We start from the raw sequence: 13,146 nt of genomic DNA on the forward strand, positions 1-13,146 counted from the left end.
TAGGCGTTAGATCTTATGCATCAAAGGTCCAGATTGATGCTACAACTCTAGTTACGCGTTGCATTATATAGCATGTCCTTATGCATTATAGGGGTAATATAGTCAATCGGATAAAATTGAACCGACATACTTTTGGAAAGACCGAATTTCAAGCGATTTGAAACCATCCGTCTCCTCAACATCTCTCATTCATTACTCTCTCATCTGAATCCACTCTCTCCCCTATCTCCACTCTCTAAAACCCTAATACTCTCCGCCGTTTTGCGAGATTGAAGAATTGACAGCAGTCGTCCAAGAGTTCAGCGATAACACTCCACCGGTGCTAACATCTACCCCAAACCGACGACTGATGACCCGGTTCGTGTTATATTCAACCATTCGACTAGGTATGTTTGAAAAGGGATTTCGGTACTTATTTGTCCTGATTTTGTAGACCCGAAAAGTAAAAATTGGAACTTTGAATATGCCCCGGCTGGTAAAATTCAGAAATAACTAGTTGTTTGTTTAGGGTTTTCTCTGTATCTGACGGGTAGACACTGTGTTGGGTTAAAAAGGCATGGATTCCGGTATATTATATTTTTGTTTTCTGCCAGATCCAAAATGCCGAAGAGAGGTCGTCCGCGCTCTCAAGCATCACAGGCTACAGGTATATTTGCGTCGCTACTTGTGCAATTCAATATCGTATTTGTTGATTGTGTGGAATGGTATTTGCATGTCTGTTTATTGCGCATTATCCATTTTAAAAAGGGAATAATTGTACCATGTTCTTTAATTTTGTTGATGAAAAGAGCTTCGTTAAAAATCTGTATGTGTTTATATTTTTTGTGGAAGGATAATTGCATGTGTGATTAATGCATTATGTATATATGTAAGTGTCATTATGTGCAGTAAATGATGCATTATGTAGGGTGTTGTGTTTTTTACTGACTAGACTCTGGCAAAATTATATTTGTGCATTATTTATGTTGGACTATGCATTATGTAACATGATTTTTGCATTATGCTGGCTATATTATGCATTAATACGGGTATTGACTACGGGGGTTAAGCAACTCCGACAAAGTATAAATATGATTATTGTTTGGTGTAGGAAGTGCATTATGAATCTGTAATTATGCATTTGTTGGAGTTTATGGTTCAGCCTGAGTTGTATTCTTGATATTGGTTACTAGTCTTTGGGTGTAATACATGTGCGTTTTTGTGTTTAGACAATGCATTATGTCCTATTTTTTACTTAATAAACTCAGGCATAATTGTATATTTGCATTATTTTTTTTGGACTGTGCATTATGTATCATGTATTTTGCATTATGCTCTCTATATTAGGCATAAATACGGGTATTGTCTATGATGTTTAAACAACTCAGTCTAGATTGAATATGGTTAATACTTGGTCTGGGAATTGGAGTATGAATCTGTAATTATGCATATGTTGTAGTTTATGGTTCATTATGAGTTGTATTCTTGATATTGGTTAATAGTCTTTGGGTGTAATACATGTGCATTTTTGGGTTTAGACAATGCATTATGTCCTATGAAATTTACATTATGTGAAGTATATTATGCATTATAACAGGGTATTATTAGTATCTGGCATGCCATTGTACAACCGGTTTAGGTAACTATTAGGAGTATAGTAAGCACATAAGAGGTGTTGATTGTATTTGTTAATTGCCTCAGATTAGAAACTAAGTTTCAGGTTGTTGATTAAATTGACAAATATGTTATTTGATGGTAATAAGTGCATTATTTGCTTTGTCAAACGCATTATGGGTACTGTTTTATGCATTATGTGTTCTGACTGAAGCAATATTTGTTATGATTAATACATGTGCATTATTTGCTTTGTCAAACGCATTATTGATTCTGTTTTATGCATTAAGTTTCAGGTTGTTGATTAACTTAATGTACTTCCCACAACAAACTTACACAACTCATATCATGCTGTCTTTTGAGTTGGTGATAATTTTCTGATGTGTTGTGTTGTTTGGTAATATCAGAGAAGCAGCTTAGAGACGAGATAGACGACGCAGTGGACGACATTATACCAGTTGCGTTGGTAAAAAAATTCAGAGAGAGATTGGCTGATGTAGGCGCAAGTACGTCTAGAAGTGAGGGTGAGCCGAATCAACCTACAGGTCGAAAAGGTGATCGACTCTACTGTCGGTGAACGTCGTCAGAATTCCTTAACTGATCGACTCTATTGGAGAGAGAGACCTCCCAAGTTCAACTTTGAATAGTGGGTCGAGAATTATGGTCTAGCATGAGTCTTGGTTCGGCTATAGGGTGAACTTGGTTAATGAGTTAACTGATATTCGAATAGATGTTTCAATTTAACACTGTACTTTTTCGCAACTTAATAAGTGCGTTCGAATATTAGCTACTGATTTTGAGACTCTGCATAAATTATCGTTATTCAGCATTAAAGATTATGCATTGTGGTTTACAATCTGTGCATTATTCCTTTATCGACTGTCATTATTTGCAATATAGTGTTCATTAGGATAATAATTGTGTATATGCAAAGTCTGAGCATTATGTGTAATTATATTGTTATTATGTACAATTAATTATGCATTATAAGAAGTATGCATGGTATATTTAAAGTGTATATAAATTCAGCAGTACACAAATAATTGCATTATTTGATTAAGACGTTGCATTATGTACCGAGACCTTATCATTATTTAAAATGGTGTATGGTAGACCACCTTTCAATGTGCTATATTATTTACTCAAATAAGTGCATTATTTCTTTTAAAGGTTACGCCAGAATTCAGGGGTGCATGGTATATTAAAACTGGATATACATTCAGCAATAGATAAATTAGTGCATTATTTGATTAAAACGTTGCATTATTTACCAAGATATTATCATTATTTAAATTTTGTATTGAATACGAACTATCAATGGGATGCATTATTTACTCCAATAAGTGAATTATTTAAGTTAAACGTTTCACCAGAATTCAGGGGTCCATGGAATAATAAAATCGGAAATAAATTCTGCAGTAGACATTTTAGTGCATTATTTAATTAAAACGGTGCATTATGACCTAGGAAAACAAAAAAAAATTGGAACAAACAAAATAATCCATCCGAACACAACTGATACATAGTTGACTTCATTAAATAAAAACCAAACGTTGCATTATGAGAGATATAAAGGCTTCAACTCCGACGAACATTCAAGTACAACCACCACTGTAAAAAAAAGCAAATAGTTCAGCGAATGCATACAAGTACAAACAAGCGCTTTTTAAAAACATTGTTATTAATGTGTAGGTACTATACCCTAGCCCATATTCTTATTAAACCCTTGGGGGAAACAAGAAACGTGTGCCAAACATCGTATCACGGTACATCTTATTCGTATGCATTGCAGTTCACATGTTTTGCATTATATAGTCAATAATCTATACAAATCTAAAGTGACAGTTCAATGAAAAGACAAATTTATCCTTTTTGGCGAGAAAAAATTACAGTATGTGAGAGGGCACTTTTGGTAAATCAAGTTGGCTAAATTTGGAGTTTATTTTCTGATTTTTTTTTATACTGCAGCCTATATTTTCAGCAGTTTCCAAGAGAGAAAAATTGAGTGAATAACAGGTTGTGCGACAATTTTCAAGAAATAAAAAGCTGTAATCTTGCAAGTATAGACAAAGCGTACCAGTCAATCTTTAAACTATTTACAAAATTTCTATATAAACCAACACAAACAAAATCTCTATATATACCAACACAGAAACAAACAACAATACTTCAATGCAATTAGAGAGAAAGATGAGAAGAAGAAAAAGAAGGTGAAAAGATCTGATCGGGGGCAAGGCTGCCAGTCTGCGGCTACGCGATGCTGCCCATGAATCCGGACCAGCGACCTGCTGCAGGAGACGACGGCGTTTGATGATGGCGAGTAGCAGCCGCGACGGGGATCAAACTCCGAGACAGCCGCGACCTCGGCTGTCTTCTCCGGGCGAGCAGACCGGCGGAGTAGGTTTTGGGAGAATCAGCTGTCGTTCTACAATACACCCTAAGGCACAACTCCATCTATTCCCTCATCGCCGGACGTCATTTTCTGCAAGAGTACGGACTAGGAGACCGGCAGAGGAAGGGGGATGGAGGAGCGGCGAGGCAGTGCGGAAGGCGTGGCGGCGATGCAGGTTGATGGGCTTGCCGGCGTGGTGGCGATGCACGAGTCAATTCCTCCAATTGAGAGAGAAAGAGGGAAATGAGAGTGAGAGTGCAGCGCCGATTTGGGGGGAGAGGGGGAGGGAAGCGCCGCTTTTTCATATAGGGTTTAATTTATGGAGTACTATTATTTGGGTTTATTTGTGTTGGTATTTTAGTTTAAGGAGTGTACTATTTGGCCTTTATTTGTGTTGGTATTTTAGTTTAAGGAGTGTATTATTTGGGCTTTATTTGTGTTGCTATTTTAGTTTATGAAGTGTATTATTTGGGCTTTATTTGTGATGAATTTTATGATTAAAAATTTATAAAAAATTAGAGTTCCAAATTGGGTGTTATGGCTATATTATCATTATATTTATGTTTAAATATAATGATAATATCGTTTGATTTAAATTCTCTTTTGTAATTAAATTTGTATATTATTATTTTGCCTTTTATTAGACTTTTAATTTAAAAATATAGGTATAATTATTGGAAATTGTTATATATAGTAAAATAAATCTTTAACTTGATGAATTCGAAAATAAAGTTGTAGGTTTTCTATCGAAAAATAAATAAAAAATGGAGGATGTTGTAGTCGAGTAGTTTTAAAGAGTGCTATTGTTTGGGTTTAGTCGAGGCGCCGCTTTTTCATATAGGGTTTAATTTATTGAGTACTATTATTTGGGTTTATTTGTGTTGGTATTTTAGTTTAAGGAGTGTATTAATTGGGCTTTATTTGTGTTGGTATTTTAGTTTAATGAGTGTATTATTTGGGCTTTATTTGTGTTGGTATTTTAGTTTATAAAAATTTAGAGTTCCAAATTGGGTGTTATGGCTATATTATCATTATATTTGTGTTTTAAATATAATGATAATATCTTTTAATTTAAATTCTTTTTGTAATTAAATTTGTATATTATTATTTTGCCTTTTATTAGATTTTTAATTTAAAAATATAGGTATAATTATATGTCTCATGTTGGATTATTTTTACGAAAACCAGTCTTCAGTCATGGACAGTTGTATGTTGCTATATCTAGAGTTACGAGTCGTGGAGGTCTCAAGATTTTAGTTTGTGGAGATGAAGATGATAATAGAAGCGATGCTACTGTTAATGTTGTTTACAAAGAAGTTTTTCAAAAATTATGAACTATTGGTTGGTTTGTTGTTGTTTTCTAATTTTTCTCTTTAATCTCTACTCAAATAACAGGTTCTTTATTTGTGTATCTTATTCTAACTAACTCATACTCTTTGATCATTAGTCATACATCTCTTATTTGTCATTTATTTTACTCCACTTATATCATAAATTAAAATTGTATAAAATTGATTGTCGAATATGAAATATTCCATTTATAGTTGATGAGTAAATTCTTCATTTATTATAAATGTTTTATTTATAATCACATTTATGTTTTTGTAAATCTTTATATTGTTTTTAATTCTTAGTTTCTATATTTCATTAAAATTTATATTCATTATTTAAAAATTATATGCCCCGTGCATAGCACGGGTGTAAATACTAGTATTCATTACTCGTTACAATTTGGTGCATTATTCAAATCAGTTTATAATTTGTTATTAATGTGTACGTACTATACCCTAGCCCCTAATCTTATTAAACCCTTGGGGGAAACAAGAAACGTGTGCCAACAGTGTAACACGGTATATCTTGTTCGTAAACGAATCAATATGAATTTGAACAGTAATTGTGCAATTGCAAGTTCAAAGAAATGCAATTCATAATACATTACCAAACATATGAGATTCATACAACTTGTTACACCAAAAATAAATCAAGTAGACAAATAAGAATAAATAATACTCATGAATCAAATTCAGATTAACAAAGCTAATTAAAAACACATGAAATTTACACATTATCAAACAATTATGAATCAAACAAACGATGAATTTGCAGATTATCAAATAATCATTAATAAAAAAACACATGAAGTTTACAGATTATCGAAGGAGCAACAATGACTTGCAGCAAGGAATTCATGAATTTCAATTAGAGAATACATTACGACGGCTTGATGATTTTCTTACCCTCGGGGAATTGACTCATCTCCATGACAGGGGATCGTCAAACTCTATGAAATTCAGAGTTGATTAAGAAAGAATTGCAGTTCTGAATTCACCAATTGCAGAGGAGCGGAATCGTCAATCTCCGTACCAATTGAAGTTCAATCACGTCGTTGCAGCGATTGAAGGATCCTTCTAGATTTTATTCGAATTGCGGTTTTGGATTCGATTTGATCGTCGGACTTGAGAGAACAAATCATTCTCTGGATTTCGAGAAAAATCATAGTAATTGAAGGATAGAATTCACTGGTGTTGACAACGATTTTGATGAATGAATTGATTGGCACAACGATTTCGTGAATATCTTCCTTCCAGATTGAAGACTATTTTGAGATATTAAAAATAAGGAAACACGTGAATTAAGGGTGGAGAGAAACTGATCCAAATTTGATTTCCATTTTAGCCCTTTTCGGGTTTTTTAATCATTAAACTTAATGTTTATACAAACAAATTTAGGTCATAGGATTTCGAAAATCAAGGGCTAAGATTAAGAAGGAAATAGGAGGAAATATGAGAAAAGGAAATGAATACATTCCTATATAAATATGCAATAAATATTAGTCGATTATGTCAAAAAGTTGATAGTAAATATAGTATTTTGAAAATACTTAAATTTAAAAAACACAAATATTTAAAAAGAAAGAAAAAAAAAGAATGACTTTCTCCTTTTAATTTTAATTTAAATATAATTAAGTTACTAATTTGACTTAAAGGTTCTTGACCATTAACTTTTTCACAGATACAATAAAATATGAATTCAGTTTGAACTTTACTTATAAATTTTTTTGGTGTACTTTATAGATTTATTTATATGGTCAATAAATTTCACTTTACCCATAGCTTCTCTTCTCTTCTCTTCTCTTCTCTTCTCTTCTCTTCCTTCCATGCATTTAAATCAGACATAAATGCATTAAATTGTAACTTTCGTCGGTTAAATGAGATCTAAATTTCATAAACTAAAACAAAATATGACTCCCAAATCCAAAACTATAATTCGTATCCTAGCTTGCTTAGCACTAAGTGGAGTATCATTCTTCGTCACTGAAGGATCTGATTATGATCCAGATTGTATTAAGGATATTCCGACAGAATGTTTGAATACATTTTATAATAAGTTATGCCAAGATGAATTTGCTTCAGTCTACATTGGTGATTGTTGCGTCAACTTTATGGCGGCGATTACTCCTAATTGCTACGGAGCCGTACTCGTTGAACAAGCAAGGAAAATGCACCTTTGCGACGATAAACCGATCGATTTCAGGGGTCATAAAATTTGGGATAATTGCTATGGTCTCTATGATTTACAGAAGGGAACGTTGTGATATACCTAAAGCGCAAATTCGTTGCTAAGACTATTGCTAGAGGTCCAAGCTTCTCCATGGGATAAAGGAAGAAGTTATTATTAATCTTTCTTTTTGCCATTAAAAAAGAAGGGTTGTATAAAATAAAAATAATACCAGGGCACCAAATTAGCACATCTTCTCGTTAATGTTATACTGTATTGCTTTCCTTTCCTACGTACCAAACACACATACACAAATAATACCCCATATAGTAGCAATAATATTAAAATTTTCACAAAAATTATCTTAGGTTTATTTATGCAATCGTGGATACCAAATACTAGTAATTATTTAGAATATTTTGACATTGTGGACCCGAATAAATTTATAAATGGAATTACACAAATAATATCATATACTCCTAGTATATTAAAGTCAAAATTTAACCACAGCGATATACTAATATACTCTCTCCGTTCCCAAAGAATATACATTTGGGATCGGCACGAGTTTTAATGTAAAATTGGGAAAGTAAGACAGAGGTAGAGAGAAACAGTAATTAAAGTATTGCTAGTGGAGAATGAGTTCCAACTCATTAGAGTGAAAAGGAGTTTCTAAAATTGGAAAGTGCATATTCTTGTAGGACGGACTGAAAAAGAAAAAGTGCATATTCTTGTGAGACGGAGAGAGTAGTAACTAATTTTAAAGTGCTAACGTACATCCAATCTCGTGCTGCACGTGGCACGAAACATGCAATATTATAAACACTAAAATGCAATATACATTTGTAAAAGTGATAAATGGATTTCGGCAGATTGCATTTTTTATTGTTGAGTTTTGCATTTCATATATAGATTGTTTAATTTGCATTTTATATATAGATGGATTGCATTTATATATAGTTTATTTTGCATGGTAGACAATTTATGTTAGAATGCAAAAATATAAAATGCAATTTTCCTATAACTAAAATGCAATCTTCGAACATGCATATACAGCTTCACAAATGTATACTGCATTTTAGTATTTACAATATTGTATTTTTTGTGCCACGTGACAGCATGAGATTGGATGTACATTAGCATTCTAATTAAGAATGCGCTCTAGTGCTCCCATATAACCACATCATGACATATCTTTTCAGTATATATATCTAAGGGAGAGGTGTGATCCGTTGCTAACTCATCAACGCAGTGTATTAAAAATATCAACACAATGATATTGAAATGTCAACATAAACTTAGTTGATATTTTAATACACTATGTTGACATTTTATTGTAATCGTATTGACATTTTTAATACACTGTGTTCATGAGTTAGCAATTTAAGAAAAAATAGTATTATAACGCACCCCTAAGGAAGTGATCAATTGCTAACTAATTAGCAATCCAAATTAAGACCAAATCTTAGCCATTAGATTGAGAGTTCTAATGATTAAAATAATGTCAGGTAGATTATGTTTTAAATTAAAAAGAATTATTAAATAAACTTAAAGAGTATTATTGTCAATTCTTATATATGATACTCATTCTGTCCCACTACAAGTGAGGCGCTTCTATTTGGATGTTGTTTTGCAAAAATGATACTCCCTCCGTCGCTAATAGGAGTCACGTTTTTCCATTTTAGTCCGTCCGCGAATAGGAGTCCCGGTTCACTTTTACCATAAATGGTAATAGGGTCTCACCTTCAACTAACTCATTCCACTCATATTTCATTTAAAACTAATATATACAAGTGTGACTCATGTTCCACTAACTTTTTTCCACCCACTTTTCTTAAAACTTCTTAAAACCCGTACCGCCAAGGAATGAGACTCCTAATAGCGGACGGATGGAGTAATAAATAGTTAGAGTGGAGAGAAAGTAAAGTAAGGGAATAATGTATATACGACTCTCTTCTATAGTATTCCCTCTCTTACTTTACTTTCTCTCCACTTAAACTACTCCCTCCGATTTCAAAAAATATATGCACTTTGAGTTCGGCACAAATTTTAGTGCAAAAGTGATAGGGTAAGAGAGATGTAGAGAGATAAAGTAAATAAAGTATTGTTAGTGGAGAATGAGTTTCACCTTATTAGAAAGAAAATAGTTCCAAAATTAAAAAATGCATATTCTTGTGGTAAGGGGGGAGTATTTATTATCATTTTCGCAAGATAACTGCCAAAAAGAAAGCCCCACTTGTAGTGGGACGAAGGGAGTACTAGTTAATAAACCACTTTCTCTCTCCTCAAAATCATCTTGAAACTTTAAATTTATGTAATTTTCTTGATTTAAATTATTTTCCGTAAAAAATTGTATCAAATTAAAGGTAACTTCATAAGGATTCTAACGGGATCTCAATTGCATATGTTCTGACGATGATCAAATGATGACTTTTATAATTTTTATTTTCAATATTCGTATTTGTTGATAAGCAGATTTTATATTAATAAATGTATCAAAAAATCTCAATATAATTCATATACAATATCTATGAAATATTGTTGATGTTTTTGGATACTTGTGTTGAATTTATCATGTCATATATTTGTAACAGATTGACTATTTTACCATTTTGTTGATATTTTATTTATGGATTACTACTGTTTATTGTAATCTGTAAGCTTTGATCTGATTCACTCATTTTAAAATTTAATGGTATGTAATTGGTCCTAATGTAGATTGAATATTGTATACATTTCACATTATCCTTGAAATAAATAATTACTTTTTACTTGTACTCTGCATTTCCATAATCAAAACGTTCGATGAAATCATAATTGGGATATCTAAGTAGTTAAAAAATCTAAGTAACGGTTCGCGAAACTGTACTAGACATCACTCTATTCAAAAACCTCTCTTCTAGAAGATTTTGATATCCATTCAATAACAGCTCATTGAGTTAAATGCGCCATAATGCATTTCTGTGTCAACAACTCAGAGAGTCAGTCATAACCTTTTCCTTTCTAGTCCTTCCGTTTTACAATAGTCAGACATTTGTTTTAAATATGGAGTATGATTTAAAAATTTAAGTCAAAAAGTATTTTCACTGTTTAATTAAATATGAAACATTTAATTTTTATCATGAAATTTTATATTGTGTTATTTTGTTAATTAATAAAAAGATAATAAAGTAAAAAAAATACATATATTGTTATTTCTATTCTAAGAAATATTGCATTTTTAATAGAAAAATAAAAAGAAGACAAAAAAAAAATTCATTTTTAATAAGACAAATAGAGTTATAAATAGTAAGAATGAATAAATAATACTCTCTCCATGAAAACCTTTCATTTTATATTTTTAGTAGTGTACCCCACATTGTACTAACTTATTTCTACTCTAATTTTATTATAAAACTAATATATAAAAATAGAAATTATATGCCACTAACTTTTTTAATCTACTTATATTTCTTAAAATCCGTATCAGATTAAATTGTGATAAATTATTAGCGAAGAAGGAAGGGAGTATTAAAGAATAAAGTATTTTTTGTTAAAAAAAAAACTCTTTACACTCTACTAAACCGAGTCAATATATAGCACGGCCTTCATTGCAACACAATCCACACCTCTCTCTCACTCTGTCATCAGCCATGGCGCAGCAGCTCCATTTCCTAATGATCCCCCTCATGTCACAGAGCCACATAATCCCCCTGACCGACTTCGCCAAATCCCTAGCCCGCCGCGGCGCCCTCGTCTCCATCGTCACCACCCCTCTCAACGCCAAGCGCTACAACCCCACCCTCGCCTCCTCCCCCCGAATCCACCTCATCCCCCTCCACTTCCCCTGCCGCGAAGCCGGCCTCCCCGACGGCTGCGAGAATCTCGACTCCCTCAACTCCCTCGACCTCGCCCGCCAATTCTTCCACGCCTGCAGATTGCTGAAATCCCCCCTCCACGACCTCATCCGCCGCCTCCACCCCTCCCCTAACTGCATCATCTCCACCAGCGCCATTTCCTGGACGCAGGACCTCGCCGACTCCTTCCGCATCCCCCGATACGTCTTCGAAACCGTCTCCTCCTTCACTCTCCACTGCTCCAGAAAAATCTCTCACCTCGTGGACTCTGTTTCCTTCGACTCCGAGCTTTTCCAGGTTCCACAAATTCCACACAGCGTTGAATTTTCCAGAAATCAGCTGCCACGTATCCGGACTCGGTTACCGACCCCGGATCCGGCTCCGCCCCGGGGCACGCTGGTCAACACGTTCCAGGAGCTCGAGCCGTGGTATCTTAACGCATGCATGGAGGAGAGAGGTAGCGTGTGGAGCGTGGGCCCGGTTTCCCTCTCAAACCGGGGGGCTTCCGAGCGATTCTCGAGAGGGAACGAGGCGTCCATCGACGAGCATTACTGTCTAAAATGGCTGGATTCCATGGAAAGGGATTCTGTCGTGTATGCCTGTTTCGGGAGCTTGTGCACTTTATCAATTGAGCAGATAACCGAGATAGGCTTAGGGCTGGAAGAGTCTAATTCTCCTTTCATTTGGGTTATTAGGAAGCAGGAGAAGAGCTGCGGAGAAGTGGAGGAGTGGCTGGCGGCGGAGGGGTTCGAGGAGAGGGTGAGGGGGAGGGGGGTGGTGGTGCAGGGATGGGCGCCGCAGGTGATGATCCTGGCGCACCCGTCGGTGGGGGGGTTTCTGACGCACTGTGGATGGAACTCGACTCTGGAGGGAGTGGCGGCGGGCGTGCCCATGATCGCGTGGCCCATGTTTGCGGAGCAGTTTTACAATGAGAAGATGGTGGTGGATGTGTTGGGGATTGGGGTGAGGGTTGGGGTGGAGAGCTGCGCGGACAAGCAGGGTTTGGTGAGGAGGGAGCGGGTGAGATCTGCCGTGGTGGAATTGATGGGGGAGAGAGGGATGAGAGAGAGAGCGGAGGCGCTTGCGAGAGCGGCGACGGATGCGTTTGAAGATGGGGGTTCGTCTTTCTTGAATGTCACGTTGTTTATTGAAGATGTGGTTAGAGCTAATGCAGAAATGGCAGTCAATGTATTAGAGAGTTACTAGTCAAATTTAGGAATTAGCATTGAAAGGAGGGTGTATAGTGTATACAGTCTTCACCACAGATTCTATATCTCGAATACATGTTAGTTTGTTAATCATGAATTAATGTCATAGTATAATTTATTAGAGTTGAAGCAAATTCATATTTATGTTATCACTATTTCTTTCTTTTAACAAAAAATATGGAGTAGTATTCTTTCCTCACATATATATCTTTCTTCTTTTTAATTCTATACTTGCCTCATTAAATATTTTTTTTCTCAATTCTCACCTAAAATAAAAACATCAACTAAAAGTGGGAAGTTAAAGTACTTTTTTATAATAATATATTGGTGAAATGAATTAATCGAAAATGATTATTCATTTATCAAAAAATATAAAAAAAAATATGTAATGGATATTAGTTGACATTCCAAAATAAGAATATGAATAACTTAATGGCAAATTTAATGCCACACGAAGAGAGAGGTATTAAGTTTTGTGGCTGTAAGCTTAAACAACATGATTTTCTTTGTGGAAGTAAGTGAGTAGTTGTATCATGATTATTAAGTTTTGTGGCTGTAGGATCTTACTCTTATTACTAAATGATTTTTTTTGGTGGAAGTAGTAAGTGCATTGTTGGAT

The 13,146-nt window shown here is 34.5% G+C and overlaps 1 protein-coding gene across 2 annotated transcripts; it reads left to right on the forward strand.

Annotated features, from left to right (window-relative positions):
* The first annotated feature begins 11,076 nt into the window (after positions 1–11,076).
* Positions 11,077–12,726, forward strand: LOC121763600 (UDP-glycosyltransferase 73C5-like). 2 transcript variants are annotated; one of them, XM_042159653.1, is made up of 2 exons: positions 11,077–12,267; positions 12,301–12,726. In XM_042159653.1, the coding sequence occupies exons 1-2, from the start codon at positions 11,116–11,118 to the stop codon at positions 12,523–12,525; spliced, it is 1,377 nt and encodes a 458-aa protein (XP_042015587.1). In that variant the 5' UTR covers positions 11,077–11,115; the 3' UTR covers positions 12,526–12,726. The 2 variants fall into 2 exon arrangements, with proteins under 2 accessions (XP_042015587.1, XP_042015586.1); XM_042159652.1 differs by having other exon boundaries at positions 11,077–12,726.
* The last annotated feature ends 420 nt before the right edge of the window (positions 12,727–13,146 follow it).

Source organism: Salvia splendens, chromosome 14, assembly GCF_004379255.2.
Source record: "Salvia splendens isolate huo1 chromosome 14, SspV2, whole genome shotgun sequence".
Classification (NCBI taxonomy): Eukaryota; Viridiplantae; Streptophyta; class Magnoliopsida; order Lamiales; family Lamiaceae; genus Salvia; species Salvia splendens.

Coding starts and splice junctions, on each gene's coding strand:
- LOC121763600 (XM_042159652.1), top strand. CDS start 11,116: ATGGCGCAGCAGCTCCATTTCCTAATGATCCCCCTCATGTCACAGAGC.